Genomic DNA, 12,367 nt, shown 5'->3' with positions numbered 1-12,367 from the left:
ATCAGTCACAAGAGCCTGTTCAGCTATTACAATCTATTACAATCCGTTAATCCAAGAGTTCATCACCCGGTACCTGAATTGTTCTGTTAGTCTCCTAATTTGATTCCCTGCCTCCAGCTCTGTTCTCTCTGCAAGGGGATCCAGATCATTAGTGATATAATCTTACTGCATGTTGTTCAGTCACTAAGTTGTTTCCGACTCTTGCAACCCCATGGGCTACAGTCTGCCAGCCTCCTCTATCCATTGTATTTTCCAGGCAAGAAAATACTGGAGTTGGTTGCCTTTTGCTTCTCCAGGGGATCTTCCCAACTCAGGATCAAACCAGAGTCTCCTGCATTAACAGGCAGCTTTTTTACCCCTGAGCCACCACATCTACTTATAATTTTCAGTAACTCCCAATTACCTGCAGAGTGGAATTAGTATTCCACAATCTGTAGTCAGCCCAGTTCCCCAATTTTAGCCACTTTCATTCACAGTATGGGAAATGCCAGGGCGCCTATCAGTCTGTTGGGCCCCTTTCTCCTTGTTGGGACATCACCTATCTTCTTGAAACTTCAACGTGTTAACACCTGTCTAGTTTCTGATACCTTCCGGGTAGCCCCTGGTCTCAGAGAAGGCAATGGCAACCTACTCTGGTACTCTTGCCTGGAAAATCCCATGGACGGAGGAACCTGGTAGGCTGAAGTTCATGGGGTCGTGAGGAGTTGGACACGACTGAGCGACTTCACTTTCCCTTTTCACTTTAATGCATTGGAGAAGGCAATGGCACCCCACTCCAGTACTCTTGCCTGGAAAATCCCATGGACGGAGGGGCCTGGTGGGCTGCAGTCCATGGGGTCGCTAAGAGTCGGACATGACTGAAGCGACTTAGCAGCAGCAGCAGCAGCCAGTGTTCTTGCCTGGAGAATCCCAGGGACGGGGGTGCCTGGTGGGCTGCCGTCTATGTTGTCGCACAGAGTCGGACACGACTGAAGCGACTTAGCAGCAGCAGCAGCCCCTGGTCTACGGTACCTCGCTCTCCGCCCATCTACAGCCCTTAATTAGTTCAACCAACGTTTGGGAGCACCAGTTTTTGGTCCGCCTCACAAAGTCACTCTGCTATTAAGGCCTATGCGGGCTAAGTTGTTTCAGTCGTGTCCGATTCCTTGTGACCCTATGGACTGTATAGCCCGCTGGGTGCTTCTGTCCACAGGATACTGGCGTGGCTTGCTATGCCCTTCTCCAGGGAATCTTCCCAGCCCAGAGAAGGAAGCCGCGTCTCTTACGTCTTCTGCATTGGTAGGCGGGTTATCGCTAGCTCCACCTGGCCTAGATTGCTTTTCACCTTTTCAGCTAAGTGGATTCCACAGAGCGCTCCTGGAGCTAGGACTAGGTCTTTTCCGCTTAATTAGTATTTTCCCTTTTCAGAAGGAAAAGACACCAGAACTTTAACAGTCGCGGGATCTGACCCACTGCATAATCACAGGACAGGTGAGGGAAGCCCCACTAAAAGCTACATTTCCATGAGGGAACGTTCTCCGCGGGTTGTCCAGGTCCTGGGCCTGGCGTCCAGCGGCGCCTGTGGGCGGCGGCGCCCGCGGCCTGGACTACTTTTGGCCCTCTGCAGCCGCCGTCGACAGCGCCCGCGGAGCTCCGAAGCCCTGAGGGAACTGGCTCCCGACTCCAGCTCTGCGGCGCCGGACCCTTGAGTTGGGCTTTGCGCGCAGGTTGGTTTTCCCCGCCTATCCCGGGGCTCCTGAGAGCAGAAGGCGCGCCGAGGAAGCAGAGCGCGGTTCCTCTCGCAGGAGTGCCGGGGGGCGCTCGCCCTCGGCGGAGACCCCTGCCGGTCAGGCTCCCGCCCGGGGGCTCCGGCCCGTGTGCCTCTCAGGGGGCCCCACGATGTCCGCCCTGCTCTCGGACTGCAGCCTGCTCACTCTCCCTGCGGCGCCCGGGCCCCGCAGCCCGACGACGATCTCTCTCCAGCGCTGCCCTCGCGCCTCCCTCAGCAGCCCTGGGCCCTGACCTGTCCGGGGCCCAGAGTCGGCCGCGGGTCTGTGCGTCCCGCCCGGGCGACAACGCCCGTCGGTGCTGACGCCGGTGAGCCGCGGGGAAGGCCGACCGTCCTCCAGAGGGAGTGGACAGCGAAGGAAAGCTGGCTTTCCCCCTTCACTGCACCAGTGTGCCCAGCTCTTGGTTGCCTGATCATAGCTCTCCCCACCTTTGACGCTCCCAGGCCCCGCCATTCTGACCGTATCGGGGACCATTTTTGCCATCATGACAAGCCTATCTTCTCAATTTGTAGGCTGTCTGGGATTTAAACACTATGGAGTTTACTTTAGACTGGTATATTGGTTAAAAGCAACGGGCTCTGAAGGCTGGTTGGGGTTCACAGCTTGGCCTAGCCAGTTTTCTTTCCTGTAAAATGGAGATAGTAACTACTGACCACACGGAACCATTGTTAGAATTAAATGGGAGGTGCACGTTAAGTGCACTGAGCTAATTGTAGCTCCCACTTAAGAGACTTTTCTCCAGAAACGTGAAAATGATCTTGACCAGCAGGTGGCACTGGTGACCGTATAGTATGATGTGCAATCTCGTCAGAGGAGCCCTGTTGTAGCCTCAAGTGTTTAGAGGTGCCCAGGAAGTCTTGGTTGAGTTGGCAGCCCTAAGCTTTCTTCAAGCTGGACAGTACATTTGAGATTAAGTAATAAAACTTTTGATTTTGTGACGCACAGAGTCGGACACGACTGAAGTGACTTAGCAGCAGCAGCTGCTTTGCTAGCCTGTTGGAATGGCACCTTGAGTATATGTTAGAATTGGTTTGGAAACCCGAGTTAAAATAGATGTCTGCACTCATTCATAAAATATTATCGAACACTGACTAATGTGCTAGACATTGTTCTGATACTAGGTATAACATGGTGAACAAAGCAGACACAGCAGCAGCTTTCATGGAGTTTACTTATTAGTGTACAACACCAACAATGTAGATGTAAATGAATATACAGTTACAAATTGCTAAGAAGCAAAAAATACTGTTTTGGATTGGATGACTCACCTCCTTGAGGAGGTGAGAAGCTGAGCCCTGAAAGATGTGATAAGGAACCACTTATCCAGAGAATGAAATGAAAAGCTTTCAAGGTATAGCAAACCTAATTTACAAAGCTCTAAAGTGGGGAAAAGCCAAGAAATTAAAAGAAAAGACTAATGCAGATGGAACCCAATAAGTAAGGGGGAGAGTAGCAGCCTGGTGGGCTGCCGTCTATGGAGTCGCACAGAGTCGGACACGACTGAAGTGACGCAGCAGCAGCAGCAGCAAGAGAGGAAGTTGAAGTGGTAGCTGTGAGCAGGACTCAAGGGGGTTTGTGTTTTATTGAGTGATAGAAGCCACTGAAAAACATTAAGCATGGAATACCAAAATCCTATTTTTTATTTTAAAAGTTTACTCTTGCTCTATGCAAAGAAAGAATTGGGTGTTGGAGATGAGCAGCAGGGAGATAACCAGTAATCTAGGTGATAGATGATAGTGTCTTCAAATAGTGTAGTGGTGGTGAAGATGGAGAAAAATAGATTAAGATATATTTTGGAGGTAAAATCTGAAAGAATGATAGATTAGAAGGGAAAGAAAGAGGAGGGATCTAGGGTGATTTGCAGGTTTTGGGGTTGAGCAATTGGCTGTTTGCTGAAATGAAGAAACCTGAAGGAACAACAGATGAAGGGGTGAGATGGTAGAATAGAGAATTCCATTTTAGACAGACTAACTTAGGTATCTTTACTATATCCAAGTGGAAATATTTGATTAGCAGTTGTATATAAGAACTTGTATAAATGGCAGTTGTATATAAGAACTTGTAACTCAGAGGAGAGATTTGTGTTGCTGATAGAAATTTGACAGTCATCAGCATATGGATAATGTTTAAAACCAAGGGAATGGATAGAGTGGCTGAGATTTTCTGGTTTGATGGTTATCATCACCATTGGGCCTGTGGCAACCAGTGTGATTCAGTATCTTTTAGGATTTAAAGCATTAGATTTCAGTAACTGGGTAAGTTCAGTTCAGTAGCTCAGTTGTGTCCTACTGTCTGCGACCCCATGGACTGCAGCACACCAGGTTTCCCTGTCCAACTGGGTAAATGAATTGTCATTACAGATCTGCAGTCGATCATGTATTTGTCACCCTGTATTGCCCCCAAATACTCCATCCTATGGTGGAGCGAGGAAAACAGGTGCTCATGTCCACAGGTGTTCCCTTGATCTGGCCCAAAAGCTTGTGGTTTCTACTGTTGTTTTCAGTAGGCTGAGGATCATGTCACTTTTCTGCCACCTACAGGACAGACCATGAAGCTGAAGGAGCTTGAGCGACAAGCTGTCCAAGTGTGGAGCCCAGCCAGCCAGTACCCTGTGTATCTGGCCACAGGTACTGTAGATGAGGATCCGTTGGATAGGTTGAAGGGAAACTTAGTATTCAGTGCTCTTGATTGTGCTTCAGAGAAGGTTTCAGAGTCATGGAAAGGTGGGGTTGGCTAGCAGCATAAGCAAGAGGATATTAGGAGTTTTGGTCCCTGGGGACAATCTTCGATTATGGCTCAAGGCTAAGCACCTCATGCTTTCTTGCTTTTTTTTGGAGGTACCACTTGAAAAAGGGTATATCCAGTTTTCTCCTATTCCTCCTTTTCTCTACTGCCTAACCATTTATACCCCAAATCCATGCATATATTGTTGCTCACATGCTGCCTCTTCCTGACTTTTCTTGTGCCTAGGAACATCTGCCCAGCAGCTAGATGCCTCCTTTAGTACAGATGGCACATTGGAAATCTTTGAGGTTGATTTCAGGGACCCCTCTCTGGACTTGAAACGCAAGGGAGTCCTTTCTGCCTCCAGCAGGTACTATGTCTGAACTGTTGATGGGTATGCAGGGCAGATCCTGATATAGACCTTGATGGGGAATCTCAGGAGCGTTGTGTGCTTCTCAGGGCTCATGAGGGGACAAGTGAGGGGAGAATGATCTTGAAGTTGGAGAGAAGTTAATTCTGGGTTTATTTTGCAAGGTGAAGGTGAAGTCACTCAGTCGTGTGACCCCGTGGACTGTAGCCTACCAGGCTTCTCCGTCCATGAGATTCTGCAGGCAAGAATACTGGAGTGGGTTGCCATTTCCTTCTCCAGGGGATCTTCCCCACCCAGGGATCGAACCCAGGTCTCCGGCATTGGAGGCAGATGCTTTAACCTCTGAGCCACCAGGGAAGCTTATTTTGCAAGAAGATTTTGAAAACTACCAGCTACACCTTTGTGGGGAGCAGCAGGATCAGGCAGAATGATGTGATAGAGATGCCTCACATAAGCCTGGACCCACGAGTACCTGATCTCTCTCTGGAACCCAGAGATGTTGGCTCCTTCCTCCCTTGGCTCTTGTGAAAATAACAGCCTTACACAGTATCTCCCTTTTCTGCCAATGAGAGACGAATGAATGACCCTCTCCTCGTTGCTGTCAGGCACTGATTGGGCACTCATGGATTTCACGGCTCTGGCAGACTTACAGGGCTGGGTATGAGCATTCACTGAGCATGTGTGCACATGCCAGGCACTATGCTGAGGCTCTGTATATTGTATTCATTTCTCAAAATGAGCCTAGCCAATAAATAACATTATTCCCATTTTACGTAGGAGGAAATTAAAACCCCGGGAAGCTAGAATTTAAGTCTGCTCCTAGCTGACTTCAAGACCTGCTTTCTATTATTCAACTGTTCTTTTATTAGTTTTGTAAAGATGAGGCTTATAGTCTGAATCAGTGATCCCCAGATTTTTGCACCATCAGGAGAAATGTGAATATTCACTGCACTCAAGTATATTTTCAATATAAATAATATACATGTATTACTGTATTATTTTTTTAATATAAAAATATAAATCCTTTTCTTACATCCCAGAGGATTTTCTTGCCATCCCCCTTAAAAGATTGCTGGTCTGTTATGTAACTTTTTATCTTACACCTTTTTTGGTTTGTCTGAGTGATTAGATTAAGATACATAGAAGTACCCTCCTCTTTCTTTTCATGGCTTAACTTAATAATGAAAATTAGTTATTCTTCTTACTTTCTTGAGCTCGTATATCACTTTATCACTCCTTTATCACTTTATTACAGTATCCCTTATTTTGCAGTTTTTTATGTTTCTGTTTCCAGTACCTGTACCTTTTGAAGAGAGGCCTTGGCAATTTTACCAGTAATGATGAGATATTCTTAGCCTGTAAGTAGGCATTTCAGAAAGGGCTTCTGAAAGAGGAGAGCTAATTTAATCATGTTTATACTCCTGAAGATAAGAAAAGGGGCAGAGGGCAAGGGCTCTTTTCTTAAACCAGCCACATAGCAGCTCCAGCATGGTAGTGGCTCCTTAAGGCCAAGAATTCTTAAGAAAGAGCTAATTGCTTAAGAAACCTTGAAACTGAATCCTGAGAACCACGTAGGCAAGAGATTTTTGTCTGTTTTATTTATTGCTGTATCTCTAGTATCTAGAATAGTGCCTGTCATTAGGTAGCTGAAAAAATATCTGTGGAATAAATGAGTGATATTAGAAACTTCTGGATTACCAACCTGAGCATTCATATCCACCACTTCAGTTAGTTATGGTCAGTCTTCTGTTGGTCGTAGTGCATGAAGAGCTTTTCAAGGGTAACAACCTGTTTTGCAGTCAGCTAGGTTGAAGCAGCTTCCTTTTTTCACCTCTGTAATTGTGTCTAAAGATTGATTCTCATTCTCGAAGACCTAGGGGATTACCTTTGATGCAGTTCTGTTGCGGCCTTTCTGAAGAAATCATCTTAGATGCTCCAGGGTCCAAGGCACTCACTACTTTTCATTCTAGCCTAGGTTAGGTCACTTACTCAAAAGTCAGCATCACAAACAATTGACCCAAATGATCAGGGTAGGTAAAGGTCAACCCACCCTTTGCTTTATGCTTTCCTCTTTTCTGTCATTTTCTGCATGGTTTAATGGGCCAATGGGTTTTAAGGGCCTGACTCTGGACATTCTGCTTCAGAAAGCCTGGGAGGGAATCAAGGAACCTGTATTTTCTTCAGGTGCCTCCTCTCATTCTGTGATGCTGTGTGGTCCCCATCACTGCCATCATTATCCTGGGAAACTCTTTAGCAAAGAATTCCAGCTGTATTTTCATGTTTTCAAAGTTCCCACCTTTCTATACAAACTCTTCTCCCTATACCTTCTCCTTAAATCTTATAGTTCCTATTTTCAGGCCATCTTTTTTTTTTTTTTTGGTTTGTTTTATAACTTTTGTTTTCAAACATAGAAAAGTTGCAGAATATTACAATGATAAAGGCTTCCCTGGTGGCTCAATGGTAAAGAATCCACCTGCAACGCAAGAGACTCAGGAAACACAGGTTCGATCCCTGGGTCAGAAATATCCCCTGGAGAAGGAAATGGCAACCCACTCCAGTCTTCTTGCCTGGGAAATCCCATGGACAGAGGAGCCTAGCGGGCTACAATCCATGGGTTGCAAAAAGTCAGACATGACTGAGCGACTAAGCACACATATCTCCACTTAGACTCATCAGTTGTTAATGTTTTAACACTTACAGATGTCACATTTGCTCACATGCTGTGTGCTCTGTTTATACATAACACACACACACGACTAAGTCTTCTTTGCCAGACTCTCCCAGGTGTTGTCTATCACAGCTATTCAGGCTCCAGTTCCACTCTCAATGAAGTGTTAATAGGAATGTACTTTCTACATGCCTCCACAAAGAGGAATGATTTTGTCGCACCCTGTAGTCTGCAGTTCAGCCACTCTAAAGTAACTGGGCCCTCTTCTCTAACCCTGTGGTGACTCCTTTGAGGTCTCGGGTACCTTTTCCTCTGATTCGTATGTCATCTGCTATGACCATACTAAGGGCGCTGCATTCCCATGTGAGTTTCGCTGGGTGTACCTTGCTCTGCTTCTTGTGTGAACTATTTCAGGCTTCTCTGGGTAATCTGCTGTCTTGCTCTCTGCCCATGCTGAGCTCTAGCCCCTGATGACATGGCCTTCTCTGGAGCCAGCATGGAACCGTTCTTCTGGCATGGTAATATCAGCATAACTTTAGAAAACAGCCTTTCTGACAGTAGCTTTAGACCCACTGTTTGTTCTGCTGTGCTGTTTCTGTTCAGATGCTGGCCTTGTCTGAATTAGTGCTCCACTCTTCACTTCTGCGAGGTTGGCTCTGATCTAAGGACTGGCTAGACAGGTTCCTGCCTGGTTTCCCCATTCAGTTTCTTTGCTGACTGTTCCCAGAGTGTGGAAACATTTAATTTCAGTTAGAGATCTTACATGACATCATTCAGTGTGAAATCTGCCTTCTCAGAAGGGCTGTGGAAATATCCTTGGCTAACAGCTGTGAAATGGAGGGACGACCACCTGTGAGGCATTGGGGGTTTCACATGCCTTCCCTAGGGGCTTTTCAGGGGACCTATTCTTGACCAGGGAGCCCAGGGTCCATCCCTTTCTTGTGTGCCAGAATGCAAGTTGCTCAGAAAGCCAGAAAAGTGTTTCCCAAACAGTGCATTTATTCTTCATGCCTCTATGTTTCTCTAAGGCTGGCCCACAGAATACATATGGCAGCTCCGGTAGACTAGTCACATGAACATGGCATGGGAAAGGAAGGTCAATAGATCTTTTCTCACTTCCTATTTAAGCGGGGACAGCAACTGTTGGCCTAGGGAACCTGCTTCTATTCAGGTGTAGAAGAGTTCGGATCTTCCTCTCAATAGAAGACCATCTTTTATGATGGTTAAGAGCTCAGGCTTTAGCATAAGATGGGTCTGACTTTGAACCTTGAGTCTGTCATTTCCTAGCTGTTGCTGCTGCTGCCAAGTCGCTTCAGTCGTGTCCGACTCTGTGCGACCCCAGAGATGGCAGCCCAGCGGCTCCTTCGTCCCTGGGATTCTCCAGGCAAGAACACTGGAGTCAGTTGCCATTTCCTTCACCAATGCATGAAAGTGAAGTCGCTCAGTTGTGTCCGACTCCTAGCGACCCCATGGACTGCACCCTACCAGGCTCCTCTGTCCATGGGATTTGCCAGGCAAGAGTACTGGAGTGGGTTGCCATTGCCTTCTCCTTCCTAGCTGTTTAGTTCAGTTCAGTTCAGTCACTCAGTCATGTCTGACTCTTTGTGACCCCATGAACTGCAGCACGCCAGGCCTCCCTGTCCATCACCAAGTCCCGGAGTTCACTCAAACTCACGTCCATCGAGTTGGTGATGCCATCCAGCCATCTCATCCTCTGTCGTCCCCTTCTCCTCCTGCCCCCAATCCCTCCCAGCATCAGAGTCTTTTCCAATGAGTCAACTCTTCGCATGAGGTGGCCAAAGTATTGGAGTTTCAGCTTTAGCATCATTCCTTCCAAAGAACACCCAGGACTGATCTCCTTTAGGATGGACTGGTTGGATCTCCTTGCAGTCCAAGGGGACTCTCAAGAGTCTTCTCCAACACCACAGTTCAAAAGCATCAATTCTTTGGCCCTCAGCTTTCTTCACAGTCCAGCTCTCACATCCATATATGACTACTGGAAAAACCATAGCCTTGACTAGACAGACCTTTGTTGGCAAAGTAATGTCTCTGCTTTTGAATATGCTGTCTAGGTTGGTCATTACTTTCCTTCCAAGGAGTAAGTGTCTTTTAATTTCATGGCTGCAGTCACCATCTGCAGTGATTTTGGAGCCCCCCAAAATAGTCTGACACTGTATCCACTGTTTCCCCATCAAATGGGAGTAAAATTACTAGCTGTATAACAGAAGTTTTGTAACTTCTCTGTGCCTCACTTTCCTCAATTGAAAATAAGGTAAATACCTCATGGGATTGTTGATCAGCTAATACATGTAAAGCACTTAAAGCAGTGCGTAGTACATAGGAAGTTATCAATAAGTATTGTTATTTGAGTTGGGATGATTAAGTGAAGTAATCTATTTGAAGTATTTTTTTCAGCCAAAGGGCAGGGCCAGGCAGAGGAGACTTCTGTTCTGCATCTGGGAAATGAGGGAGACAGGAAGATCCTAAGGTTGGCGATGCCTGCATAATGGCAGAAGCTGACAAAGATGCCCATTCTCTACTGACTGATGTGGACCTGAGTTGTTGCTGATGCCAGTTCCTCCTCTTCGTAGGTTTCACAAGCTGATCTGGGGGAGCTTTGGCAGTGGGCTTCTGGAAGCCTCCGGGGTCATTGCAGGCGGCGGGGACAATGGCATGCTTACTCTGTACAATGTGACCCACATCTTGTCTTCGGGAAAGGAGCCTGTGATTGCCCGGAGACAGAAGCACTCTGGGGCTGTCAGAGCCCTTGACTTTAATCCTTTCCAGGTACTAGCATCTTAGTTGATCAGACCTGAGAGGCACGGAGCATCAGATCTGAAGGGAAGCGTTTACTTGTGACCTCTGGTCTGTAACTCTGAGCCTTCCCAGGTTGTTACGGGGGTGGCTTTCAATCCAAACGTGGGTCTCTCCCCTTTTTCTGCTCTCATCTCTTCCTGGGATGGTGTGTCTCCAAAGGCATATTCCTTCATACAGGGAAACCTCCTGGCCTCAGGGGCCAATGATTCTGAAATCTTCATTTGGGATTTGAATAACCTGAGTGTGCCAATGACCCCAGGATCCAAGTCACAGGTGAGGAGGCTCCTGGTGCTGCTGCTTAAAAGTGTGCAGCTGATTTTCCCAGGGAGAATTAAATTCTGGAGGCAGCCAGGGCACAGATTTCAGTCTTCACCACTGGAGGGCAGTAAAGCTCCACAGACTAACATGTTGCCTACCAGCCAGATAATAGAGGGATGGAGGTGGGTGGGGACTGGAGGGAGGTCAGGGAATAGGGGTAGGGGTGGAAGTGGCTTGTGGTCATTGACTGTTCTAGAAGTTTCTGGAAGGCAAGAAGAGTGAAGGAGGTAAAAGACACTGAGAGAAGGGGTGGCTGTACTGTTTATCATAGTATAATTTAAGAAAGGCTGAGCCCTGGGTTTAGCCAACCAGGGGCAAGAGCAGGACACCCAGATACACCCTTGTCCTTTTGTGGAAGGGTCAGCTTTGTCCCTGTGTCTTGTTCCGCCATGTAGCTGAGGGTCTCCTGTATCTCTGTGTCTGAGTGTTCATGTCTTGTCAGTCTGTAACTGGGCCCCCATCTTTTTCTTCCTGGCTTTTCTGTCTTGTGCATACAGTATCGTGAGGTAAGTTCAGTATGAACTGGATAGCATCTTGTGCCCTAAAGTATCAATGGCTTTTCTCTCTGCCTCATTCTCCCTGGGGGTCTTGGGTGTCTGTATTTCCCTCCTTCCTACCCTCACCTTTCTCCTCTCCCTGTCTCTCTTGTCATAGTTGAGAAGGCTCTTTTTAAAATCTTGACTCTGTCCTCTCAGGAGCATCTTGGGATAGGAGTAAAACCCAAGTGCACCTGTCCTTCTTTCAGCTTCTACATCATTTTCTAAAGGATCCTCTCTGGAAAACTTCCCTACCAGCTTCCTGAGACTGGCATGGTTTGGGTAGCCCCACGTCTACTCTTGGCTTTTCTATGGGTGGTTGGGATCAGTGGCAGACCAGCTGTCTCTTGGTCCAGGGGTGACAGGATGTCCTCATCCCGCTCCCTGCCCCATTCTGCCTTAGCAGCCGCTGGAAGATATCAAGGCTCTCTCTTGGAACCGTCAAGTTCAACACATTCTGTCTTCTGCTCACCCCAGCGGCAAGGCAGTCGTGTGGGATCTCAGGAAGAATGAACCTATCATCAAAGTCAGTGATCACAGCAATCGGGTGAGTTGAATACAGGCAGAATATAGGCTCGGGCTCTGCTGTCTCTCTCAGGCCTAGCATTGGAGCTGCTCTTCCCCAGGCCAAGGTTCTGCTTTCAGCTGTTACAAGTGTAGATTCAGCCCTGTAGTAGATTTCCTATTGAGAGTGAAAGCTCAGAGAAGCCAAACTGAGCTGATCTGGAGGCTTCTAGTGCTCCTTGCTTACGGTCATCACTTGTTCCCCAGGGGCCGTGGTGTTCCCAATTACATAAGAAAGACACAAAACACAAAGACACAAAACCCTCAGAGAGGTCCCATTTCAGCTAGACAAAAAGGGTTCATAAAAAGAAGAGTCAGGTTCTGTTGCCCGTTGGGATCTGCTTTGTTCACAGATGCACTGCTCAGGCCTGGCCTGGCACCCAGATGTCGCCACCCAGTTGGTGCTCTGTTCAGAAGATGATCATCTTCCAGTAATTCAGCTGTGGGACTTGCGCTTTGCCTCCTCACCCCTAAAGGTGCTGGAGAGTCACAGCAGGTAGCATGTCATCCTTGGTGGAGGGCAGGGTATAGCTGACCTGGGTAGAGGGCGATACGTGCCTCACTTTGGCTATCAGACGTTCTCCCCGGCTTCAGAGCCGTC

General features: G+C 47.5%; 1 protein-coding gene across 3 annotated transcripts in view; it reads left to right on the top strand.

The window, feature by feature from the left end:
• The first annotated feature begins 1,617 nt into the window (after positions 1 to 1,617).
• Positions 1,618 to 12,367, top strand: part of SEC31B (SEC31 homolog B, COPII coat complex component) — a 30,475-nt gene continuing 19,725 nt past the window's right edge. The window contains exons 1-8 of one of the 3 annotated variants that reach the window (XM_052660634.1): positions 1,618 to 1,706; positions 4,310 to 4,396; positions 4,740 to 4,863; positions 10,123 to 10,318; positions 10,526 to 10,621; positions 11,164 to 11,172; positions 11,606 to 11,749; positions 12,120 to 12,262. In XM_052660634.1, coding sequence (XP_052516594.1) covers positions 4,318 to 4,396; positions 4,740 to 4,863; positions 10,123 to 10,318; positions 10,526 to 10,621; positions 11,164 to 11,172; positions 11,606 to 11,749; positions 12,120 to 12,262 — 791 coding nt within the window. In that variant the 5' untranslated portion in view covers positions 1,618 to 1,706; positions 4,310 to 4,317. Of the gene's footprint in view, positions 1,707 to 4,309; positions 4,397 to 4,739; positions 4,864 to 10,122; positions 10,319 to 10,525; positions 10,622 to 11,163; positions 11,173 to 11,605; positions 11,750 to 12,119; positions 12,263 to 12,367 lie in introns of those variants that run through there. The other 2 variants (XM_052660633.1, XM_052660635.1) reach the window with 2 other exon arrangements.

The sequence above is a fragment of the Budorcas taxicolor genome, chromosome 23 (genome assembly GCF_023091745.1).
Source record: "Budorcas taxicolor isolate Tak-1 chromosome 23, Takin1.1, whole genome shotgun sequence".
Classification (NCBI taxonomy): Eukaryota; Metazoa; Chordata; class Mammalia; order Artiodactyla; family Bovidae; genus Budorcas; species Budorcas taxicolor.
The sequence above is the reverse complement of the archived record's forward strand: the minus strand, read 5'-3'. Positions and strand labels throughout refer to the sequence as shown.